This window comes from Ictalurus punctatus, chromosome 2 (genome assembly GCF_001660625.3).
Source record: "Ictalurus punctatus breed USDA103 chromosome 2, Coco_2.0, whole genome shotgun sequence".
In the NCBI taxonomy this organism is placed as follows: Eukaryota; Metazoa; Chordata; class Actinopteri; order Siluriformes; family Ictaluridae; genus Ictalurus; species Ictalurus punctatus.
The window spans coordinates 16,976,827-17,004,303 of NC_030417.2; the positions used below are offsets into that span (position 1 = coordinate 16,976,827).

Genomic DNA, 27,477 nt, shown 5'->3' on the forward strand with positions numbered 1-27,477 from the left:
TCAATGACAAGCTACAACATACACTGGATCCGACAGAAACCAGGGAAAGCTCTGGAATGGATTGGTAGGATGAGTACCGGTACTAATCAAGCAATATATGCAGAGTCTTTTAAGAACCAGTTCACACTGACAGAAGACGTTCCAGCAAGCACACAGTACTTAGAGGCCAAGAGTCTGAGGACAGAGGACACCGCGGTTTATTACTGCGCCCGAAGAGCCACAGTGACTGGAGCTGAGGAGACAACTGTACTAAAACCACACACATATTTTTCACACAGCATTTTATTGAACAAGTCATTACTGTTGTCATTTATGTAAGTGATGAATATAATCCCCTCTTACTGTGGTTAATGAACTGCTCAATTACATTTTGTTTACAATTATTTATATTACAAACCAGAAACAAATGAAAATGTATTATCCCTTGTAATGTTTATTATGGAGTCTTACTGCAGTATTCAGATTCTGTAAAGTCCAGATGTTATGAACATGAATGAGTCTTTATTATTCACATCTACATTACAGAACAGTGAAATTTATTCTTTGTTCGCATATCCCAGCATGTTAGGAAGTTGTGGTCAGAGTGCAGGGTCAGCCATGATACAAGAGAGGTTTAAAGGCCTTGCTCAAGGGCCCAACCATGGCAGCTTGGAACTGCTGGGGCTTGAACCCCCAACCTTCCAATCAGTAACCCAGAGTCTTAACCATCAAGCCACCAATGACCCAACAGAGCAATAGTTTATCATTTTTGATCACACATTATGTCTGTATACTGTAAATTTAAACTGAAAATAAACTGATTAATATTAGTGAGATGTGTAAGGATATATTTACTGTAACTAAAAATATAATCATTTAAATTCATGAGACATCTAATTATTCATTCAGTCATTCATTCATCTTAAGTAAACACTTTTTCCTGGTCAGAGTGGTGGATCCAGAGTCGATCCAGGAACACTGAGTGTACACCTGGATGTAGAGAAGTCAAGTCACCAGCGTCACTCCTGATTTGATTTCTTAAAGCAGATTATTTTAGGATTTTGAGAAACAGAAGTAGGAGAAGAGAATAGTTTCAGTGTCAAGCTACTTAAGGATATTAGATTTTTGCCATCTGGTTACTAGATTTACAGGTTATAGTTATATATATATATATATATATATATATAATTTTAAACACCTGCTTTAGAATCTTATCAATCTGCTACTTCACACTGTATTCATCAGTTAAAGCCTCTAGAGTGCAGATTAAACCAAAATGAAAATGATTTGACTGCATGGGGAATTTTCTATTACACAGTTTGTTTATGTTGTTAAATATAGAGCCCAGTTTTAATGCCAGTAATAAACACGTTTTAACTATATGCTGTTCTGAAAACACTAATATTTCACTGTGAGAGTGGCAATTATGGAAGCAGTTATTCACAGCAGTTACTGTATTTTGTGTGCTATGGCAAAGATTCAGTTTAATTTTCACTATATCCATAACAAGAAGGAATAATTACATTATTTACTGTATGAAATTATTTGAATATAAAATACTTAAGTTATTTAACACAAAATAGTCCTATTATTATGTTGGCTTGAGAAACATCTACTATTTAAGTTTATTGATAATAATAATAATAATAATAATAATAATAATAATAATAATAATAATAATATTATTATTATTATTAGTAGTAGTAGTAGTAGTAGTAGTAGCATTAATTTTATTAATAGAAGTATTAGTAGTATTATCATCATCATTATCATTATTATCATTATTATTAGTAGTAGTAGTAGTAGTAGTAGCATTAATTTTATTAATAGAAGTATTAGTATTATCATCATCATCATCATCATCATCATCATCATCATTATTATTATTATTATTACTACTATTATTAGTGGTAGTAGTAGTAGTAGAGGTAGAAATTTAAACAGAATCTCCTCCTAGGGCTTTCAAGCTCAAGCACCAAACTCGGCTCAGAACTTCAGACTGTTCTGACTTGAGTTGTTATATCTTTCCGAAGTGATTGGAATTCTGGAATTCCCAGTACGGATGGTCAAAGTGGCCAAAATTCCCATTGACTTGCATTGAAAAATTCTGACTTATAACTCTTTAAACTTTCAAGCTATTTCCACCAAACTCAGCACAGTCCTTCAAGCTGATGAAACTGGTCAGGATCTAATTTTCCAAACTGATCGGACCCCCGGTATTCCCATTGCAGACGATGAAAATGCACAAAAACTCCCATTCACTTATACAGAGGGAATGTTCAAATCCTGACTGTAAACTCCACACTCACACACCTCCACTCCACCTGAGTGCAGACGGCCCGAAGCCCAAAAGTACTGAAACGGTGCCTAACTCCAAAAGTATTGGAACACTGCCTGGCTCCCAAACTACTGAAACGCTGCCTAGCTCCAACTGTATTGAAACGCTATCTAACTACAAAAGTATTGGAATTCTATCTAGCTCTAAAAGTATTGGAACGCTGCCTCGCTCCAAAAGTATTGGAAAGCTATCTAGTTCAAAAAGTACTGGAATGCTGCCTAGCTCCAAAAGAATTGGAAAGCTATCTAGTTCAAAAAGTACTGGAATGCTGCCTAGCTCCAAAAGTATTGGAATGCTATCCAGCTCCAAAAGTATTTGAAAACTAGCTAGCTCTAAAAGTAGTTGAACACTGTCTACCTCCAAAAGAAGTGGAACGCTGACTAGCTCCAAAAGTATTGGAATGCTGTCCAGCTCCAAAAGTATTGGGACACTGCTTCACCCTAGCTATACCCTAGCAACACCCCAGTAACCACTCAGAACAATGTATCAAAACCCTAGCAACCACCAAAAACACCCTAACAACTGGTGAGCAACCAGCCAGAACACTCAAGACACTCCCTAGCAGACTTGCTTTCTCAAGTCAAAATCAAAGTTTGTAGTGACGAACTTTAACTATCAAGTTAGTAATAATAGTAGATTCTTAAATTACTTATCACAATAAACTGATGTTAAATAGCACCAAAATTGGATGTGACTGTGATTAACACAGAGCTGGACTCAATACAGCTTCTCTGTAATATTTATGCAAATCCCCCCCCCTTGTAATATTAGCACCATGCTTATCGAGAGAGGAAGCCATTCTCATTAGTCCTCCTTCAACACAAACATGTTTGCTTCAGCTACACTGCTGCTGCTGGCTCTCGCCCCCTGTGAATGTTTGAATTTAAGCTTTATTACTTCATCTGATCCTTTCAGTTCCACATGTGAACCTTTTCTTTTTCTCTTTTCACAGATGTGTTCTGTGCTACTGAACTCATCCAGCCAGACTCAGTGGTTATAAAGCCAGGAGAGACTTTAACCATCACCTGTAGAGTGTCTGGAGCTTCTATCACTGATAGCATCAGCCATTATGGAACAGCTTGGAATCGACAACCTGGAGGAAAAACTCTGGAATGGATCAACATAATTGATTATGATGAGGATAATTCTGAGGAAGATTCACTTAAAGACAAGTCTGTCATATCTCGAGACACTTCCAGTAACATGTGACCTTACGGGGACAGGACATGCAGACTGAAGATACAACTGTGTATTACTGTTCTTGTGATCCACACTGACATGACAAGCTGCAGCACTGCACAAAAACATCGTCTTCATCCCAACATTACAAACACTTCAGCCTGGACAATTAGACAATCATTTCACAAAAACTAATAAACAAAAGTTTACTCAGTTCATAGTTATGGAGAATATATTATTTATCTTTTTAGCCGTTTTAAATGAATGTCTAGTTAATATTCCACTTGCTTCACATGTTGAGCTGGCTTTTAAATTAAATGATAACTCTGAGTTTTAAAAAAAATGTTTCTTAATCACTAATTCCTGATATTGATTTCAATACCTAATGCATACAAGGGGAATTAGAGGAATAAAGCACTTCTGCACATGCTACTGTAGGAAAATAATGAATTTTAAGGTGGAAACAGTGAAACTGCTTCAAATGAGGATGCATCACATCACCCTGCCCTTGATTATGTATAACAATATATTTATAAGAGTATATTATTTATAACAGATTATTTATAACAGCATTCCCCCAAATGTTTTATTCCTTACTGAATCTGTCACTAAGCTCCTCTGCTTCTGTTGTATTTTACGTAAAGTTCTGTATAAACTAAACCACTTCTAACTGCTCTTTAATACACATTCAGCTTCTCTCTCCTCACAGACTGCAACGATTCACCATCATCTCACTCACATTAAACAACTGAAAGATAATTGCTCTTTGTTGCTAACATTATCATAGTATTATTATATATTTCTTTACACTACCCTGCAAAATGAATAATAAATATTTCTAAATGTTATATATTATATCATCATTCACAAAGATTTAACAACAGTGATGATTTGCGACATGCATTATTTCTGGAACTACATTCAGTTTTGTGTCGGATAACCTGGATTAGACACACAGCTGAAAATGACAGTTTCTGAAAGGACTGGACATGTTTGTGTTGTTCAGTGATCAGAAAACTTCATGTCCTTCTGGGTGTTACAGTGATACACAGTGATGTACCAAAAGGACATGATATCTAATGAGTAAAGAGCAATTATGGACTTGACAGCATGAAACACAGCTGGAGTTTCACAGTAAGCTCTTTCTCTTCATGGCTGCTTATCTGTGAATTGTTTTTATGTCTCTAGTGGGCGTGCCATGCAAATGATATCCTGTGTTTGAACCATTTATGCTTATATACATTCAGCTTAACAACATAACAGCAGTTTGTGTTCATTGAGTAATTATTTTAATTATTTGAGATGGGAGTAGGCAGAGTTTTGAGTTACTTTGCTCTAGCATTGTTCATTCAATGTTAGTATTATCATTTATTTTATTATTTAAAAAAAAAAAAAAAAATTTTAACTTTAATACCCATCTATGTGTATTCTTATATTTCAGATTCCTGCAGTCAGACACTAATCGAGTCTGATTCAGTGATCATCAAACCTGATCAGTCTCATAAACTGACCTGCACAGCTTCTGGATTGGACATTAGTAGCTACTGGATGGCTTGGATCCGACAGGCGCCTGGAAAAGGGCTGGAATTTGTTGCAACTAACCACGGCAGTAGCAAGTATTACTCCAGTGCAGTTAATGGCCGCTTCACCATCTCCAGAGACAATAGTAAGAAGCAGGTGTATCTGCAGATGAACAGCGTGAAGACAGAAGACACTGCAGTGTATTACTGCGCCCGTGGCCCACAGTGATACTTCTCCTTAGACATCAGTACAAAAACACATGCTTGCTATAGTCGCATGACAAGATCCCATTTTCATAACCAGTGTATTCATGGAGGTCAAAGAAACAAAACGTTTTAATTGTCTACTGTATCAGTTTCAGAAATTCTTTAAAAAATTATTTGTATACGAGTGAGAAATTAATTTTCTGTTGTCTATCTATATAGACTCTTTGGGCTACTGAAAGGAATAGAGTGATGGATAATGATAAAGTACTGAGAGATAGAGTATAAAGGGGTGAGTGTTGAGGGATGAGGGATGGCCAACATAGTGTCACTGAGTATGAGTTCGTGAATCATGGCATCAGAAGATATTTGACACTTCCAATAAGCACTGTGAAGTACAGCTCTGCTGTAGGCTCCCACACGTCCACATCCCACATACTGACGAACCCAAACAGGCTCTCCAAAAATCCTCCCTCGCACTTTAGGAATATCAGGGTAAAAATATGGTTAAACAAAATGAGATAGTCCATGTTCTGAAACTACATTAAAGCATCACTTTTAAATCTCCTGAGAAGTCATTTACTGCCTCAGGAGCTGAGTCACTTGTGAAGTATCCAAACTGAAGTAGCTCATAAACCACGTCCCAGCAGTTGTAATAGTGGAGCTGCACAGAGGAGAAAATTTGCTTGATATATTAGAGTCCTGTTTTCTATATAATCAAAATCTTTCAGATTTAAAAATCTGTCATTTTACACAGGCATTTGCAAGCTACCCTGAAGAGAGCCCCAAAGAGCTCTGTTACAATCAACTTCTGATTTGAAAGACTTCTCAGGAATTGAATCAGAAACTCCTAAGGCAGCTACACAACCACCACATCATGTTAAAGCAAACAAAAAATCTTTATAACTCACTTTGGCCATAATGTTCAGCATGTCTACTCATTTTAAACCCTAACAAGAAACAGTATGTAAACCTAACATGTCCAGTACTCCACTAAAGTTACACAGATGATGTACTACATGGGCCAAATTTCCAAGTACTGCATTTCCCAGAACCATTTTCATCACATACATTTTATTTTAATATTTGTCCTTAATTCTTAGCAGGCTATTATTACAAAAAGAAAATTAACTATGAATGCTAGTTATTTCAATAGTTACTGTAGCTACATTGCACTTGTGTCTTAAAATGTATGCTAATACAGTTTTCTTCACTGCCTAATTACCTGTTACTGTTTTTATATTTAACCACTAAAACAGTAACTGAAAGTATGTCGCACAAAAATGAAACAGTCCATCATTCTGAAGTCACCTGGTTGTTAGCTGCTGCCAGATGCATCACAGACTTCTTTCCCACCACAAGCAAGAAGTTCTGGTTGTGGATGCTGGCAAGCAGAGTCTGAATATAAGACTGCACACAATATAAGTTAAAGCAGAGTGTAATTTACCTGCACAATGACAGCAGCTAAACAAAGGTTTTACTCACAGAAAACGCCTGACAGAGTGCACACAGCGAGAACCCCTCTCACTGATAAATGGTAGCTAAGAAACAAGAGGTATAAATGTGTAGTGTATGTTAAACATACATTAAAACATTACACCAATAAAAACAGTGAAGAGGATTGTACCTAATAAAGGAGACCTCCAACTCCAAAAATGCAAGTCTCTCCTCACTCTCCTGCAGGCCAAATTAGCAATGAATCATTAAATCTGCCCCAGTAAATTCTACAGCCTCACAATGAGAACAGCAGCTGAAACATCGAATTACCTAAGAGTCTGGTTCACTCTCTGAATCACTGTAGGGAGAGTTATAATCACGTTCCTTCATCCAAGTGGAGGTGTCCACCTGATATTACCACATACAGATAAGTGCAGGTCACCTTTTTCAAGGTTGCTGTTAATTAAAAAAGACAAAAACAAAACAAATACTGACACTGAAGACAAATGTACAACAGACAAAATTCCATAAGTTACTGTCTACACATACACATCATGACAGGGTAATAAATGTACCACATAGTCCTCAAGTGGCACGCTGACAGTCTCCATGCGGTTACAGGAAATTAATTCTGTAACCCTCTCAGATACACACTTAAAAGAACAATTTAAAGTGAACACAATTGGTCACTGCAATTAACAAAATTTTGTGATGCTGCAACGAATAATCCCTTACCTGTATGCCAGTGAAACATTCCTCGGTGTTGATATGATAAAGGAATCCCTGCAAATAATTATCTGAAACTCGATCTATTTCACAAAAGTGTTCATCTAAAAATCATTAATGTCAATTCTCTTCATAAGAGTAAAGACTGATTACCTCCTGATTTGAGTAGCGGGTCTTGGTGGTTGTAAACCAGCAGAACTGACGCTCTGGACCCCTTATCATGTTGAGGAAGTATCTCCTAATATTCACTGACTAGAAATAGAAAAAAACAAAACCAAACATTAGAGCTTATAAAGAAGAAAGTGTGTGTGTGTGAGTGAGTGAGAGAAATAAATCTCTCTAAATGTTTCTTTCAAGTAACTTATTGTATTGTAGGTCTGAGTATTTTGAAAACAGAACATTTGTGCCTCTAGAGGGCAGTCTGCTCAAACTCTGCATCCAGCATCATGACTCTCAGGTTAAACTGTATTTCCTGCTTCACCATCTCCAGAGACAGCAGCAGGATGTTGGTGTATCTGCACATGAACAACGGGAGGACAGAAGTGTATGCAGGGTATTACTGCACTCGCCACAGTATATGGAGTGCCGACACAATGATACAACCCTTACCAAAAACCTGAAGTGTACACAAGTCTTCTAAAAGTAGCACATTTTCTTCTGTTCACTAAAAACTGTCACCATCATCCAACCCTTGTTAGCTGCTTGCTCAGGAATATGGCTATAATTAAAATAATGAGAAAAGACAAGTATTCTATAAGAACAAGGAGCACAGGGATCCTCTAAATAACATCAGCAATAACACATCCAACATATTAATTCAGACAGCTTATGTAAATATATATAAAATAAAAAATAAAATAAAAACACACAAGAAAAATATAACCTTTTATAGAGATTAGCTAAAAAAAAAAATCTAAAACTGAATAGCAGCTGCAGAGCTGCACTCAACACAGCTTCTGTAATATTTTGATTATTTTCCTATAACATGCCCCCAAGTGTTTTATTCCTTACTGAATATGTCACTTAGCACCTCTGCTTCTGTTGTATTTTAGCTAATGGTACAAATGTTCATGTCTTATCAGAAATGAGCAACAGCACTTTATTTTCAATACAGGACCAAGTTAATGTTCTTTTTGTGCCTTGAGAGAGCAGTTTGTGTAAATTTAGCCATCTCTAACTACTCAAATACAAATTCATCTTCTCTCTCCTCGGACTGCAATGATTCACCATCATCTCTGAAAGAGAACATGTCCTTGTTAACATTATCATAGTATTATTTTATTGTTCATTACAATACTCTGCAAAGGGTGTCATAAATGTGAATGTTAAAAATTATACCATCATTCACAAACTTAACGTACAATTTGTTGGCAAGAGCTCTTGACTGAATGAGTCAGTGATCATTTGTGACCTTCATTATTTCTGGAACTACATTAAGTTTGTATTGGATAACCTGGATTAGACACAGCTGAAAAATGACTGGACATGTTTGTGTTGTTCAGTGTTCAGAAAACTTCATGTTCACAGCTGGAGTCTTAGAGCAAGCTTTTTCTCTTCATGGCTAGTCCTCTGTGAATCTTTATGTCTCTAGTGGGCATGCCTGCAAATGATATCCTGTGTTTGAACCATATATGTTGATAAACGTTCAGCTCAACATCATACCAGCAGTTTGTGTTTATTTACAGCAACAGTAATCATTTGAGATGGGACTAGGCAGACTTTTGAATTACCTTTCTCTAGCAACAATTATTCAATGTTAGTAATATTATTTATTACATACAGCTAAATATTTTAATGATTTTTTCATACGTTCTTTTTAACTTTAACAGTTGTCTTTAAGTAATCTTGTATTTCAGATTCCTGCAGTCAGACACTGAGTCTGAGTCAGTGATCCTCAAACCTGATCAGTCTCATAAACTGACCTGTACAGCCTCTGGATTTAACTTTGGTAGCCATTACATGGCCTGGAAAAGGGCTGGAATTTGTTGCAACTACCCACAGCAGTAGCAAGTATTACTCCAGTGCAGTTAATGGCCACTTTACCATCTCCAGAGACTACAGTAAGATGCAGGTGTATCTGCACATGACCAGCGTGAGGACAAAACACTGCAGTCTATTGCTGTGCCCGACGCACAGTGATACTTCTTAGACATCAGTACAAAAACACATGCTTGCTATAGTCACATGACAAGCTCACATTTTCATAAGCAGTGTATTCATGGAGGTCAAAGAACCTAAATGTTTTGACTTTTACTGCATGCTTGTTGTGAGTGTTGTCTGGAATTTTATGCTAGTGTAAGATTACTTAAGTCAGCTCTAAGTATATGCAATACAGTAAACAGAAATACAACAGTGTAAGACATTACTTTGAAAAAGCCTAATATTGAATTCTTTGACTTTCCCCTGTGTTTCCAAGAGTCTGTGTAATGAGCTCCAGCCAATATAAAAGTTCCTACATGCTGTTTTAAACACAGAAATATTTCACAACATGACAGTGAGAACTATGGAAGCAGTTGTTCACAGAGATAGGAAACAAAGCTCAATGCAATAACTCACTTCTGGGCCTATAAAATAAAAAATTATCTAGATGCAATGTATATAGGCAGATAATGACAAAAGGACCGGTTCTCATTAATATGCTTTAGGGCAGCATGGTGGTACAGAGGGTAACGTTGCCACCTCACAGCTTCAGGGCCCTCGCTTTGATCCTGAGGTTCGCTTACTACGTGTGGAATTTCATTTTCTTCCTATGTTCATGTGGGTTTCCTCTGGGATCTCCAGTTTCCTCCAACGGTCTAAAAACAAGCTGGGAAATGGATGACATGAATGAGTATGTGAATGCGTGTGGTGTGTGCATGATAGAATGGTGTCCCATCCAGGATGTCATCCTGCCTCACACCCAATAGCCTCCAGATCCAATGCAACCCTGACCAGAATAAAGCTCTTACTGTAAATGTATAAAAGATTATTTCATTCAAATGTGATGTGCTCTCCTAGTTACAAATGTTTGGTATTGACGGATGTCTATGCAGCATATAATGGTCATTTCTAGTACTAAATTTAAATTAATTGGTCTAGCTTTAGTTAATACAAACCATGGTATGCACCAGAGAACATTTCCATTGTGATTAAAACCTGTAGGAGACAGAATTTAGCACTGCTTTTAGTTCAACGATGTTCCTTTCATTTTTGCTGCTGCTGGCAGCTTCATCCAGCGACTTTCACTTCAATAATGAACTCAGCTTCTACTGTAGTAAGTTATTACAGTTATAACCTACTGTACATACATTTGTGACTGAAATTGTGACATCTCTTTTTTCCAGATGTGGGATGTGCAATGGAACTCACTCAGGTCACCTCAGTGATGTTAAAGCCAGGAGATTCTTTAACCCTCAGCTGTAAAGTATCCGGCTACTCTGTTACTGATAACAGCTACACCACAGCTTGGATTCGACAACCTGCAGGAAAAACTCTGGAGTGGAGAACCACATTTGGAGTGGTGACGATAATCAAAGATTCTATAAAGTTCAGTATTTCAGCTCCAGCAGCACAATGACTGAGAGGACATAATGTGAAGACAGAAGAAACAGCTGTGTATTACTGCATCCATTTCACACACACACACCCTCACCCCCCTACTTGGGTGTCAATAGAAAAACATATGCATGCTGTAGTCACACACTGACCTCATTTTCATCAGTGTATTAGATCTAAGGAACATTGAGACTAAACTGAACTCTAACTGTCCTCTATGCTTAGAAGAACATCTGGAATAAGCAACATTTCCTGAGACCCCACTTCTGTAAAATAAGGAGACTGATGGGTGTTTCTGAAGTTTAGCAAGTTTCACCATATCAGCAGTTACACACTTTTTGAAGAGAGTCTGTTTATGTAGAACAGCCACCATACAAGTTGTGTACAAGTTGGAATGATGAAGTATTACAATAAGCTAATTAATATAAACCTGTGATTTGCTTTTCTATAACCGTCAGACCCACTGTTATAGAAAATGAATCAACAGGCATTGGTTAAATAAAAGTCACGAGAGGAAATAAACAATAGTCATAGGAGAACTGAGGCTTCTTGTATAAACGGCAGGCTAGTACGACAGCACCAGCTGTACAAAAGGGAAATGAACCTCACTAATCAGAAATCACACCCACAAAACTCACCGCAAATAAAACACAGCAATAACGACCCTTGGTTAAGTAAATTCTAAGGTGCAGAAACCACCCCAGGAAGCACTCAGCTCCAACAAGGGGGGGGGGGGGGGGGGGGGGGTACTGTCACAAAACCATGAGCTCAACTGATTACAGGGAGCAAGTTTACCAAGACTGACCAAAACTACTACTACTACTACTACTACGTAGCGGTATCAGCATAATTGATAGAGACTGTTACAACAGTTGAATTAAATAAAAAACTTAACTTGGTGACAGTAACCAAAATAAAACTAAATCAAAAGACCAAACAAGCAGCAGCGTGGCTCCGCGAGTGAGGGGAGAGGCTATACCGAAATGACCACATCTCACTCAGCCCGCCTTAACGCATGCAAAGTCAAGAACCCCAAGAACAACAAATAGGTGTTACAACCTCAATTTGGAAAGCATACAAGATCATTTAGCTCAAATAATTGAACTAAACGATTTACCTACCGTGATCCGATGACAATACTCACAACGGCACATACGGAAGTCATATGATAGCTTCTTTAATAGCTGTAGCTGGCACTCAGACCGGAGCTACGTTAAACTACCATGTTACACAGATGGGAGCCTTGACCGGAAGCACACCGCAAAAAGGAAGCCCAGATGGAAGCACACCGCACTAAAAGTGAGCAGCACACCACACATGCACAGTCTCGGTAGCCCAACGTCACACTAAACAAACAAATTACATGTTGAGTGGACAACGCTAGCATCAAACGGCTAAGCGCCAAACCTAATAACACAAACATCTGTAGTCCATAGCAACGAAAGGAAGGGGCGGGCTGTCAACCGAGGGATTCTGGGAAGCCTAAACAACAGCTTATATACTATTGAAAGAAGAGAGCTCATTGGCCACGTAGTTAATAAGGGTGACGTTTTAATCACAGCACACCCCACTACATTCGGAAGCTTTTTTTATTATTATTATTTTGGCTTTAAATTACATTAGAGAAGCACACTTCACAGAGAGTGAAGAACAAACTATATCATAAAGACAGGGTTATAAATGACTTCATCTCCCTCTGATACTGTATCTGAGTGCTTTCTCTCTTTTAAACCGTGGTGATACAAATACTCTAATGTGGAATTCATATTTTCTTAATTTGTATTGCTGCTCCATATGAGAAGTTTTTATTGACAGCAAGAACATTTGACTCTTTTTCTTTAATATTCCCCATTCGAGTTCTGGATATTTTGGAAACAGGACTTTTGTGCCTCTAGAGGGCAGTCTGTGCAAACTCAACCATCTCAGTCTGTTGCTATCTGCAAATTTAGACAATCTCTCTCTTCACATTCTGCTATGACTGCATCCAGCATCATGACTCTCAGATTAAACAGAATTACATGTAGCATTTTAGCAACCTGTGTTGTGCTGATCAGTAATTAAGGCTCTTTGTTAATGAGAACCTGATTTCATGGAAAATTCATGAGGATAAGAGTGAGCAAGATCAGTTGTTTAATTTTATACAAATAAACCCCTGCTTAAACTTTTAATTTCAAATGTGAATTTGTTTTGATGTTACAATGTATTCACAAACTTTTTTCTCCATTCAGAGACATTCTTCTTCAAATGGATTAAGGGGACATCGGATAATTAAGGTTTCTCAGCTTGTAAAAATGGTTCTACTTGGAACCCTTTCTGATAGTGAAACATACTGTTGTAGGGTTCTACACAGAACCTTTTAATCATCCACTCATCTATACACTGAGCAGCCTGTGGTTGTAGATTTATCCATCCATAGTGGTCATGGACACTCCCTATTCAAATAGAGTCGGGTATAAACAGCATGTTCTTGACTGTTCTAGTTTCCAGTGAGCTCTGTGATAGGTAACACTCCTGTACACTTTAAATCTGGGTGAAGCAGAACTCAGGGAAGGATGATTTTAGGACATTGTATTTTATTTGTTCTCATTTCATGTAAGTTTAATTCTTTTCATGTTATGATTACTAGTAAAAATTAACCATTCTGTCCCGATAATCATTATAACATAACATTACCTAGTTATACTCTTCTCTATCAGATTCTTATGGACAGTCCCTGACCTCCTCTGCTCCTGTGGTGAAGAGACCTGGAGAGTCAGTCACTCTGTCCTGTACTGTCTCTGGATTGTCAATGAGCAACTGGATGAGCTGGATCCGTCAGAAACCAGGACGAGGACTAGAGTGGATCGGATACATTGACAGTGGCACTGGCACAACATTCGCTCAGTCTCTGCAGGGCCAGTTCTCCATCACTAAAGACACCAATAAAAACATGCTGTACCTAGAAGTGAAGAGTCTGAAAGCTGAAGACACGGCTGTTTATTACTGTGCATGAGAGTCACACTGACACAACAGACTCCAGAGCTGTACAAAAACTTACACAAGCACGTCCCCATGAGCTGTAAATATTCCCTCAGCAGGAAACTGAACCCCAGAGACATTTATTATAAACAACATCCATTTATTTTTGTGCTCAGATTTATTTCTCCTTTTGTCTTACTCCATTAACAGTCAAAACTCCTCTATAAAATTCTCAGCCTTTTCTTTTATTATCTCTGGCAGGTGCTTAAAGCTGAAGACAAACATGAAAATAACAGTAAGTATACGCAAAGACATTAAATGATAAAACATTCAACTGCATTACATTTCATTTCTTGATAAAAACATAACTCATAAGAAATCTTTTTGCTAATTTATTTGTTTCTTCATATGCAACACTGAAACTATATGTTGATTAAATTTAATTAATTTATTTGTTCATTTAAGAATTTGTCTACACAGTTTTATGTATGAAAAAGTTTGAAGAAATGCTGTATTGTAGAAAGACCACCATAATAAATGTTAAATACATAACCCATACTGCATGCAAATCTCCCCAACCTTAGACAGATATAAATACACTGCAAGTACACAGCAGTCTCTGTGTTTGGTCGAGTACAGCAGAGGAATCATGAACTGGCCTCTTCTTCTTCTGATATCCTCTGTGCCCTGTGAGTAAACACATCTCTCCACACCTTACTCACCTTTTTATATGCTCCATATTTCAGTCTGAGTTGAAATGGAGTGTGTTTATTTTTTTCTGTATGTTTTACCGCTCTCCTCTTCTCAGATGTGCATGGCATAAGTCTGACCTCGTCTCCTGCTGAGGTTAAACCTCCCGGAGCCTCAGTGAAGTTGTCAGATTTCTGGCTATGCCCTCACTAGCTACGGCACAGGCTGGATCAGACAGCCTCCAGGAAAAGGCATGGAGTTGATCGGGATCATATGGGGTGGTGGAAGCGTAGACTCTGGACCTTCCTATGAAACTTGCTTCAGCATCTCCAGAGACACGAGCAACAATGTGCTTTACTTAGATGTTGTCACGTAATAGAGGTTAGGATGGATGCAGTTGCAGAGAAGAGCTTAATTAAAAAGAGGCAGGCAGACAAATCCAAAATGTGAATCAAAAGCATGGTCAAAACAGGCAAAAAGTCAGGCAATCGGCAAATGGGCATAAACTAGGCTAAACAAAAATTGTGACAGGTATCAGCAGCCTTCATTTATTTTGAGTTAAAACTTAAAAGGTACGATTCATGTAAATGCATCACATCCTATATACATAAATATTATATGATTAAACGCAAGATGAACACACAATAAATAATGAATGAATAGAAAAATCTGCTTTAACATTTCACTATTTTCTGCTTTTTCATAGACAAAAAAATTTACCTAAATGTTTGCCTTGCACTGTATATATTTATATTTACATATCTGCTGCAGGAAATTTTGGGCCACTTGAGCCTGCACTGGCCCTGCTAGCTCACAAAATTAAACTATGAAATTAATTAAGCAATCTGACTTGTATTTTTAGAGAAATAACATAGGAGATTAGAAGAAGCAGGTTTATTCAGCAGTCAGCAAAACAGCAAAATGAACCCGGCTGGGCCCAGGGTTACACGCTCCACTCAAAAAGCAGAACATGCAACAAAATACAATCATTTACAATGTGTCCTATATACAATTAAAGCATCCATGTACCTTTAGGGAGTGCCCTTATCTTAGCTTGCACCTTTTCTCTTACGTCTTTTCTGACGGGCCCTTGAGTTTTTTCTAGTGAAAACTTTTGCCTGCATCTGCTCTTCTCTTTCAAGCGGACATCATTAACAGCGTCATAGTAATAAAAAGCCAATATCTGTTTTCTTTATTATTTACTACACTTGGGAGGCCTCCTCTTATCTCCTACCAGCATGAAGACCCCCCCCCCCTTCCCCCCGCATCTCTCTCCCTTTCCCTGAGCCATGGGTAAGTACAGCCTTTTCCTTATCTATCCTCCCTGTTGCGCTCTGTCCAGCCCTGTGTATATTTTATATGCATTTATGTATTTTGATATCTCTTATTTCTAGATGCACGATCCAAACCCATCGACCCGGGTTCTTATAAACAGAACCCTGGATCTTCTATCAAAAGGAAAATGGCGACAGTTCCCTCCCAGACCCACTTCACCGGGCCCCCTCTGAAAAAGGCATAAAGTAGATTCTGGTACTCAAACATGTTTAACCGTGCTGCCCCTCATTAAAAAGAGAACGGAGGTATCCACACAGACACGCATTGCTGTTCCCCCCTCAAAGAGAAGAATTAACGCATCCACTCAACATCTGTTTCGGTGCCATTCATGAAGAAAAGATATTCAGATGCGGCTGCCCAAACGTACCACAGAATGTCATATGGCATGCAAACTCCCCAGATCCCTACTGCTTCTAAGGCACCCAGGCTACCCAAATCCACTGGGCCGTGAATAAGAAAACCATGCATCCCCAAAAATCTTACGTAAAACCCATGCTTGTTAAAAAGTAATACTTTTATGTGTTTTTATTAAACTGCATGAAGTTTTCCAAACCCTTTTTCTGTGTGCGTGTGAGTGTGTGTGTCTATTTTACATATGCACGACTTTTATCTACCACTGCGAGCTCACCTTGCTCGGGCCCCTTCGACAATTAGTTTTTTCAGCTCTAGAAAAAAGAGTTTTTCCTTTTTAATTTCTCAATTTTCCATTTTCTTTAATCTGATATAATTTCCCAACACTGCACCCTCATTATAAATAAATAGAAATGAACATTATGTTTTTCATTACTCTTTAAGTCCTCTGAGAGGCACTCTTTACACAACATCTAATCATTTTGCAGTTAAAGTGACTGAGAGATTAAAAGTTGTACAACATTGTTTAAAAACTAAAACATTAGTTTTATTTCTACATTTAATGTTGTGGAACATTTACAAGAAAAGTTATTTTCTTCTGAATTGAGAATTTAACAGCACTGTGTTTGTAAAGTCTTTTATTTGCACTTCAGTCTGTAAATTGAATATTACCTTCATTCTAAAACCTTTAACAGCACAAATGTCTATAAAATGGAAAGAAACAATGTGGTTGGAATTCTTCGGATTATGAAAAAATGAAGTTGTGAGAAAAGTACAAACTAGAGGTGTGCATCAGGACAAGCATCAGCTATAATAAAGTCACAGGAGCAAGTGGTCAGATATGAAGCTTGGGGGACCCACAAAAGAATGAATGAATGCCTTTATTGTCACTATACACATGTACAATGAAATTAAAGAGTCACTCCTTTTTTTCTGTGCCAACATGTACATAAAATAAATACTATAGACCAGAAAAGGCCAGAAACATTAACATGGCCATGTATTTCTGCTTCATCCTTGTTAGTGTCACTGTGATTTAAAGGACTAATATAACTTTATAGTGTGGGGAAAATAACCAACTTAGTTTCTTAGAAAATATCAGTCAAGTCCAAACAAAACAAAACAGGGGAGGAATTAAAACACACAGTACAAATACTAACTGCCCCTTAACCCTAATTTTATGATACCAATATCTTCAAGCACAGATAATTATTACCATAAAATCCTTGTTGCAAGTTTTTCTATATGTATAATTCCCTTTATTATTACCAAAGTCTGTGCTTACTGAGTACATACACTAAGTGTAACGACACAGGGCTTGGAGACAGGAAGTAAGTGCAGGAGCAATGTCTTTATTTACAACACAGCAGACAAAACACAGGAAACGCGGTCTAAACTGGACAAGGTTAACTGGGTTAAACATGGAACTTAATGTCTAGGCATGGAACGAGAACCATCGAAATAAGACCACTAGCACGCTAAACATATTTGTGTATGCTTGAACATAGTAGCGAATAATACTGTGCGCTGTGCACAGCAACAGGCCGAGCACCACCCCCAGCGGGACTGGGACACTGGACGACGCCCCCAGCAGGACTGGGACGCAGGACGACACCCCCAGCAGGGCTGGAGCTCGGAGGGACATCCTCAGCAGAGCTGGACAACGGGACAGCCCCCTCGGCAGGGCTGGATGACAGGACAGCTTCCTCGGCGTGCGGGAGCTCCACAGCTGAGACTTCCCCGTAGGCCTCAAGCTGAAGCTCTGAGGCCACCAAGTTGACCTCAGACGGGGGCCCAGAGGTCGCCAGGTTAACCTCGGGATGGAGCTCCACAGCTGAGACCTCCCCGTAGGCCTCAAGCTGGAGCTCCAAGGGTGCAGTTACCCCCCAAAAAATGTTCCAGGCCAGCCTTTGGTTCCGGATTGGGCAGCGTGACTGGGTTCTCAGCAGAGCCGGAAGGTGGAACGCTGTTCGGCACTATGGGACGGGGGCGAAGCGCTTCCTCCACGTTGCGGAGTATCTGATTTATTTCATCCTCCCCACTGCTTCCACTGCAACTCCTCCTGCCGCCTCCTTAGCACAGCTTGGTACTCCTCTTGCCGCCTCCTTAGCACAGCTTGGTACTCCTCCTGCCGCCTCCTTAGCACAGCTTGGTACTCCTCCTGCCGCCTCCTTAGCACAGCTTGGTACTCCTCTCCTCTCTGCATCCCTGCTGCTGCTTGCAGCCATACACTGTAAGTGTTTTTACATTTGACATATAATACAGTTTTGGTTACTTATAGCTTTTGTTTTTGCAAAATAAATTTTCTTTAACAGGTGTTCACTGTGTTGAACTGATCCAGCCCGGATCCACAGCGTTAACCCCGGGTTAGTCAATGTCTCTGACCTGCAAAGTGTCTGGATATTCATCAACTGATAGCAGCTACTGTACAGACTGGATATGACAACCTGCAGGAAAAGCTCTGGAGTGTGTTGGATGGATATGTGGTAGCGGTAGCACTATATACAGTGAGAAACTGAAAAGGAGCTATCAGGTTTCCAGAGACACATTCAGCAGCACAGTAACATTAACAGGATAGAACATGCAGACTGAAAACACAGCTGTGTATTACTGCGCTCGTTATCCAAAAGGTAGACAAATCAACACCATCCCTATATAAAAACACCTCATACAAATGCCTACTAGAACTTCTGAATGAAAAAAATGTGTACATTATAACAGAAAGACACACAAAGACAACAAATTTTCTATCCAAGTCTAAATGAAAAATAATCAAATAAATAAATAAATCACTTAAATGACACCTAAAAGGTTAAATTCAGTTAATTTTATGAATAGTTTGTAGTACAGATTTAAACAGTGGCCAACAAAACCATAATCTCCAACGTAGCTGCACATTTCTACTTTTTTATCATCTGGATTTTATGTTTTATAGGGTGATGTTACCAACACAGAAGCTCATCTTTTGTTCCTCTTATACCACAGCAGTGTGCACACGATTGGAATGTTTTATTTATTAAAGAATGACACATCATGCATTTTATTCAATTATAATACGTATTGTTGGCACAAAAGATAAGTTCATGTGATTAGCTACATCATAATAGCTATAAAAAGCCATTCTCTGAATGCAAACTCCTCTGTCGTGAACACTTTCCAGTGGCAGAAAACATTTGGGATTTTTTTCCCTATGAATGTTATAAAATGTAGACACTGGAGACTCCTTCCATAAATGTTAAATAAACATCGCCTTACATTTACTGTGTCAACAATTACCCACATATTTAAAATCGGTAGTGAATTTAAACGGAGCACTGCCATACACGTTCCTGTATACAAGTCATTACAACAGAAACAATACTGTATTTCAATGAGCTAATTAATATGAACCTAAAATTAATCAACAAATCAAAATTGAAGATTCAGTGCAGTGGTATGAAGTCATTAAGTTGTAGTTCACCTGGTGATTTTTATACTGTGAAGAACCAGCTACAATCATTTAAAAATATCCCAAGTAAGTACAAAAAACAATGTTTTAATCCTTACTAAATCTGTCACTGAGCTCCTCTGCTTCTGTTGTATTTTAGGTAAAGGTCTGTATAAACTAAACCATCTCTATCTGCTCATTAATACACATTCAGCTTCTCTCTCCTCACAGACTGCAATGATTCACCATCATCTCACTCACATTAAACAAGTGACAGATAATTTATCTTTGTTGCTAACAATATTATAGTATTATTATATATTTCATTACACTACTCTGCAAAGGTAATAATAAATAACTCTAAATGTTATACATTTTATCATCATTCACAAAGCTTTAACAACAGTGATGATTTGTGACCTGCATTATTTCTGGAACTACATTCAGTTTTGTGTCGGATAACCTGGATTAGACACACAGCTGAAAATGGCAGTTTCTGAAAGGACTGGACATGTTTGTGTTGTTCAGTGATCAGAAAACTTCATGTTCTTCTGGGTGTTACAGTGATACACAGTGATGTACTAAAAGGACTTGACATCTAATAAAGTAGTAAAGAGCAATTATGTACTTGACAGCATGAAACACAGCTGGAGTCTTACAGTAAGCTCTCTCTCTTTGGGGCTATTTCTGTGTGAATATTTTTGTCTCTAGTGGGCATGCCATGCAAATGATGTCCTGTGTTTGAACCATTTATGCTTATATACATTCAGCTCAACAACATACCAGCAGTTTGTGTTCATTGAGTAATTATTTTAATTATTTGAGATGGGACTAGGCAGAGTTTTGAGTTACATTGCTCTAGCAATGTTCATTCAATGTTAGTATTATCATTTATTTTATATTTTAAACAAAACAATTTATTTCTGTCTTTTTTTAACTTTAACACCAATCTTTGTGTTTTCTTCTTTTTCAAGATTCCTGCAGTCAGACACTAATCGAATCTGATTCAGTGATCATCAAACCTGATCAGTCTCACATACTGACCTGCACAGCCTCTGGATTTGACTTTAGTAGTTACTGGATGGCTTGGAACAGACAAGCGCCTGGAAAAGGGCTGGAATGGGTTGCAACTATAAGATATGACAGTGGTAGCAAGTATTACTCCAGTGCCGTTAATGGCCGCTTCACCATCTCCAGAGATGACAGTAAGAAGCAGGTGTATCTGCACATGAACAGCGTGAGGACAGAAGACACTGCAGTGTATTACTGCGCCCGACACACACAGTGATATTTCTCCTTAGACAACAGTACAAAAACACATGCTTGCTTTAGTCACATGACAAGCTCACATTTTCATAAGCAGTGTATTCATGGAGATCAAAGGACCAAAACTTTTTGATTGTCTACTGTATGACTGACATGTTTCAACTTACTGACTTTTACTGCATGTGGCTTGTTGTGAATGTTTTCTCGACATTTATACTGCTGTAAGTTTACTTAAGTCAGTTCTTATATATGAAACACAACACACATTACTTTGAAAAAGAATATTATTTAATTATTTGACTTTCCTCGGTGCTTCCCAGTGTCTGTGTAATGAGCTCCAGCCAGTATAAAAGTTCTCCCTGCATGCTGTTTTAAACACAGCAAAATTTCACTGTGTGTCAGAGTCATAACTATGGAAGCATTTATTCACAGAGATAGGACACAGAGCCCAATGCCATAACAGACACACACTTGTGGGTTTATAAAATAAAATAAAAATACTCACAATACATTATGCTCAAATAAGCAAGTTTCTTTGGATTTTAATAAAATAATTTCCTATGAGACAAGTGTGTTTATTTAGGCAACTAGCTACAGTATCTCACAAAAGTGAATACACCCCTCACATTTTACAAAGACAACAAATTGGCGACGAGTCTAATACAAAGACAACATATTGGCGACAAGTGAATTACGAACCTGAATATCATCGGATACACGGTTATGAGATGTCAGGTGGTCTCTGGAGGAAAATAGAAGAGGAATAGTGAATCACGGCAGGCAGTCACTGCTAGCAAAATGGTTGCATAAGTAACGTTAACTGTGCATGGCACACAGTAAAAGACATACACTCAAGGTAAAGTGGAAATAACACAATAGCTTTCATCGGGAAAATAGATGGGAAGGGTATATTGAAAGGGTTGAGCTTTATTGTGAAGCAAAGGATGTGGAGGCAGAGAAGAAAGTTCTGTAGTCCTTAGTCTAATGAGGACTAAAACACAATCTTTTACACAACCTAGTAACCCCTGCAAAGCCAGCAAACAAGACATTCAAACAAATTGTTGACATCTTACAAGGTCACTTGAAACCCAAACCATGAGTGATAGCAGAAAGATTCAGATTTCACAAAAGAAACCAGTCAAAGAAGAGCATTTCTGAATACGTGGCAGAACTACACAAACTTTCACAGCATTGTGACTTCAAAGGGAGACTTTCTGACATTATGGGACAGGCTGGTATGTGGCATGCCTTGTTCAAGCACACAGAAAACTCTATTGTCAGAAAAAGACCTGGACTTAGAAAAAGCACTGTCCATTGCCATTTCAATGGAAACAGCAGCCAAGGATGCATCTGAGCTACAAAAGAAGAGTGTAGAAAATTCAATGCACAAAATGTCACTAAATGGTGCAAAAAGGGAGAAATGTTATAGATGTGGTAAATCCTCTCATGATGCAAATGATTGTTGGTTCAAGGAAAAAGTCTGTAGAAAGTGTCACAGACAGTGCCACATAGAAAGAGTGTGCAAAACAGACAAAAAGCATGACCAAAAAGGAAAACCAGGTAAAGACAAAGGTTTCCGATACAAAACGAAACAAGTGCACAATGTGTCTGAATGTGAAAGCAAATCAGAGAGCACAGGCTCTGACGAAGATGATTTGTCATGTCTAGAACTGCATGGCATGATTGAAACAGACAGGAAAATAATGTGGATAACAACAAATGTGTCGTGTAAAACTGAAAATGGAGTGATTGAGAAAAATCCAGCTTGACTGGCATACCATTAAAGCCCTCAACATATCATCAACAGGCCTTAACAGCACGAACTGTAACTCTAATCAAAGATTGTCACAGCTCCTGAATACTAATGCAAAAGTGTTTGAAAAGGCATTGGTAAGCTTAAAGGTATGAAGGCCAAAATTTAATTAAATGAAACAGCAACTGCAAGATTTCATAAAGCCCTATGCACTACGTCCTAAAGTAGATGCTCAACTTCAAAGCTTGGAGGCATCTGCCATTCTCTCCAAGGTTGACTGGAGTGATTGGGCTACACCCATCATGCCAATTATCAAGAAAGGGAAAGGTGGAGGTGTTCACATATGCGGGGACTTCAAAGTGAGCATTAACCCTGTACTGCACACTGTGTAGTACCCCTTGCCACGAATTGAAGACATTCTCTGATATATGGCAGGAGGGGAGAAGTTTTCAAAGGTTGACTTATCACAGGCATATGTCCAAATGGAAGTTGAGGAGTCAAGTAGGAAGTTTCTAACCATCAACACTCATAAGGGACTGTACCAGTACAATCGTCTTGTGTTCAGTGTGGCATCGGCTCCAGCCATTTGGGAAAGAGCAGTAGATCAGGTTCTTCAAGATATACCAGGATCACAGTGTTATGTTGACGACATAATTGTGACAGGCAAGAATGATGAAGAACCTCTCTAAAACCTCAGCAAAGTGCTTACCAGGCTAAACGAGTATGGTCTATGGGCAAAGAGAGAGAAGTGTGAGTTTTTCAAGCGTGAAATCTCATAGTGTGGACGTGTCATTGGCAAACATGGCTTACACAAATCACAGGAGAAAATTGAAGCAGTGCTGCAGGCACCTAGACCAGAAAACGTGTCGCAAAGTAGATCATATTTAGGCCTTGTAAACTATTATCACAAATTTCTCCCAAATCTTGCTACTGTGCTGCACCCACTCAATGCACTGCTGCAGACAGCAACAAAATGGGAGTGGTCAGAAAAATGCGAGAAAGCATTCAAAGAGACAACCTCAGATAAACTCCTTGACCACTATGACCCATCACGACCCATCAGACTGGTATGTGATGTGTCTCCAAATGGCATTGGTGCCGTTTTGTCACACACTATGGACCTGATATGGATCTGAGCGTCCGATTGTGTTCGCGTCAAGATCTCTGACCAGTGCAGAATGCAATTATGCACAGATCAATCGAGAAGCCCTTAGTCTAGTATGGGACATAAAGAAGTTCCATCACTACCTTTATGGCCAAAAGTTCATCTTAGTGACAGACCACCAGCCCCTTGTGTCCATCTTCAACCCCAGGAAGGGAATTCCAGTGATGTCAGCCACACGGTTACAACACTGACAAAGACTATTTCTGTTTTGAGGAGTATCTTCTCCAGATACAGCCTACTTGAGCAAATTGTGAGTGACAACGGACCACAGTATACTTCAGATGACTTCAGATTTTCATGAATAGAAATGGCATTAAACACTTCAAGTCAGCACCACAACACCCGGCTACAAATGGGTTAGCTGAACAGTTTGTCCAAACATTCAAAAAGTCCATTAAAGCCATGGAGAAAGAGAACATTCCTCTGAAATATAAGGTGGACAACTTTCTTTTTGTATACCAGAACTGTGCATGTAACAACAAACCAGACGCCAGCACTGTTGTTCATGAATAGACAGCTGAGATCTCGCTTTGACCTTCTAAAACTTATGGCGGAAACTGCAGAATAAACAGTTCAGCAAGTTGACAAGTAAAGCAGCAAGGAGTTTTGATGTTGGACAGCAAGTTTTAGTATGTGATTATCAAGAGAACAAGTGGACACCTGGGCGGATTGCCACGAGAGCTGGACCAATGAAGTGGACTTTGGAGAGCATACATGGAGATGTCACGTTGATCAAATCCTGGATGCTCAGCCAAAGAACACCCCTGAACAGTCTGCATTCAATAAAACAGACAGTGTGTCCACCAGACTTATCACTTGATTCTGATCGTGACAATAACAAATGTATGACACCTGCAACAGAAACAGTATCCCTTGAAAAGAACCTTCATGTTACTCCACAGATACAAAGGTGCTACCCTGAAAGGAACAGGGTGCCACTCAAAAGACTGGATCTGTAAAGAAATTACTTGGTTTTGTAACTGTAGTAGCTATAGTTTGTATCATAGACTGTTATAGTTATAATCATAGACTGTTTAAAAACAAGATCTGTACAGAGCAAATTATAATGTTTTATTTTCTATTCATATGTGTTGCATACATGTGAAAGGGGAGGAGTGTATTGTTTAGAGTGGATCTATTTCTTTAAGTGGAATCACTCCCCTTAGCATTGCTTTCTCATTGGTAATTAGCCATGCGCATTGATATGTCTCTCTCTCTTGCTCTGGTTATTACACGAGTTAACTTTACCTTCGAATGTCTACTTTTTTTTTCTCAGGTTGTAGTCTAATACAAAGACACACTTGTCCTAAAATGCATAAGAAAAGTGCTGCTATCTAGCCGGTGATGTGGTGGATACAGTGAAGTGATGTACATATTATTTTTGCAGCATAATAATTTGAAGTATAATAATTGTAAGTGTTTATAGGTGTTCTACTTAAGTAATTATGGTAGTTTGCTATTTATTTATTTATTTATTTATTTATTGCTTGGTGGTAGCATTGAAAGTAACAAAGTTGTGATAGATGAAATTACAATTATACATCAGATTGATGAAATAAAACATATACAAGAACTTAGTTTTTACTACTACTTCTACTACTACTAATAATAATAATAATAATAATAATCATCATCATCATCATCATCATCATCATCATCATCATCATCAACATCATTATCCTTATCATCATCATCATCATCATCATCATCATCATCATCATAATGATAATAATAATATCTGAACCCTGTATTATATAGCTGTGTTTTGCCCAATACATTTTGTTACTATTCTAACACAATGGATTTTCACCAAAATAAGAATAATAATTTAAAAAAAAAAACATTTAAAAGGGGAGTGCTGTTATGGGACAATAATCACTGAGGAGGTGGTGTAATTCAGCCCAACACAAAACTGAGTTACTGTAGCCACCCTAAAGTTGATTATTTTCCCATCACAGCATGTACCAAAGTGTTTTATGCCTCTAATACAATAATTCCTTTGTCAACAGTAACATTTTCTTAGTAATTAGAAAATTAACAGTCATTATTTTTGTTCTGGATTGACAAAGTAAAACAAACCTAATTCTTGTTATCACTTATGTTATAGCAGCTATAAGCATTCCCTCTAATCTCTTTTCTCTCTCTCTTGAAGTTAATCAGGGAAAAAAAACACATCATGTCATGATACTGAGAAATTGGAAAGTCCTGTGTACTCAAGAGTATCATGGCAGTAAAATAAATAAATAAATTAATAAAAATAAAAATACTGATCATTGCAAAGGATTGACACTGGAGGCTCTATAAATGCTCTATCAACTGGATCAGGTGTGTGTGGAGTAGGGAAAACTCCAAATTGTGCAAGACAGTGAGCAGAGATCAGAAGTCCTCCTCTGTGCATATTGTATTATATTATATTATATTATATGTAATATAATTTTGTGTCAGAACTGTATTAATTACCTACATTATATTAGTGTAGGCACTATTTTTATGTAATTTCTTAGCAGATTAGGAAAAGAAAGTTTAATTCATTTCATATTACAGCACACCCACAAGTGTTGCGTAACATGCCTATTTGCATGCTCTACTTATCATTTGTACATGCACACAGTTCATTTGTTTTTAGTCAGCAGAAGAAAAACTCTAGTCATTATTTATTTTACTGGTAGCGGTTGAATGAACATAATTTTAGGTGAATTATAACATGAACGTTATGAGGAGAAATGGTTACAACTCCACAGAGAATGTTCCAAATATAATATCTTGTTAGTTGGGTTTATAAATTAGGCTTTACATATCCTCCATAAGATGAACCTCCTGCACATTAAATACGTTTTAAATACAGTACGTTCTTCCTCCATCATCACCAGCAGGTTTGGGGAGTAACACATGTAACATGTTAATACATGTAACGGCCTTACGTAATCAGGATACAAAAAAATAGTAACTGTAACAGATTGCAGTTACATCAATAAAGAAAATAATCAGATTACAGGTACATTTTGTAAAAAATTAAAAATATAATATAAATGGGAATACTATCAGGATTCCAATTTTATCTTCATTTAAAACCAAAGAAATAAAACTTTTACAGGGCTCCAGACTGCGTGTAAAACATATTTGTGACCAAAATATTAATTTGCGAATGATATTTTTGCTGAGATCGCCACTGCCGACAATCTAAATCTACACTTTATGATTTAAAATTTTGCATGTAATGTAAGAGTGTTCTATGAGGAGTAGCCTGTCACATAATTTGTTGTCTTAACGTAATAAAATTAAACGCTGTGCATGAAAGTGTCAGTGGGGGGGGGGGGGATTCATCCAAATTCAGAGTCCAAATTCATCCAGAGCCAAAATGCGCACAGGGAAAGCGAAGATTGACTTTCAGCCTCAGAAAGACATGTGAAAACAATAATAACTTACTTTTTCAAACAACCTTCATATCTGTCGAGTGCCAATTTTGATGGCACACCTGCTAATAGCTAAAAAAGTAGGATCCAGTTGTGCCAGTATAAGAGAGAGAGAGAGAGAGAGAGAGAGAGAGAGAGAGAGAGAGAGAGAGAGACAGAGAGAGAGAGAGAGAGAGAGAGAGAGAGAGACTTGACTTTAAAA

The 27,477-nt window shown here is 38.0% G+C and overlaps 1 pseudogene and 2 gene segments (V, D, J or C); all 3 read left to right on the plus strand.

The window, feature by feature from the left end:
- The first annotated feature begins 3,117 nt into the window (after positions 1–3,117).
- On the plus strand, positions 3,118–3,594 carry LOC128629332 (immunoglobulin heavy variable 2-70-like; annotated as a pseudogene).
- Positions 3,595–4,767: 1,173 nt separating this feature from the next.
- On the plus strand, positions 4,768–5,322 carry LOC108277968 (Ig heavy chain V region 914-like). The segment is given in 2 exon segments: positions 4,768–4,850; positions 4,938–5,322. Coding segments are annotated over 2 exon segments (360 nt in total).
- Positions 5,323–13,402: 8,080 nt separating this feature from the next.
- On the plus strand, positions 13,403–13,916 carry LOC128629523 (Ig heavy chain V region 5A-like). The segment is given in 2 exon segments: positions 13,403–13,509; positions 13,614–13,916. Coding segments are annotated over 2 exon segments (336 nt in total).
- The last annotated feature ends 13,561 nt before the right edge of the window (positions 13,917–27,477 follow it).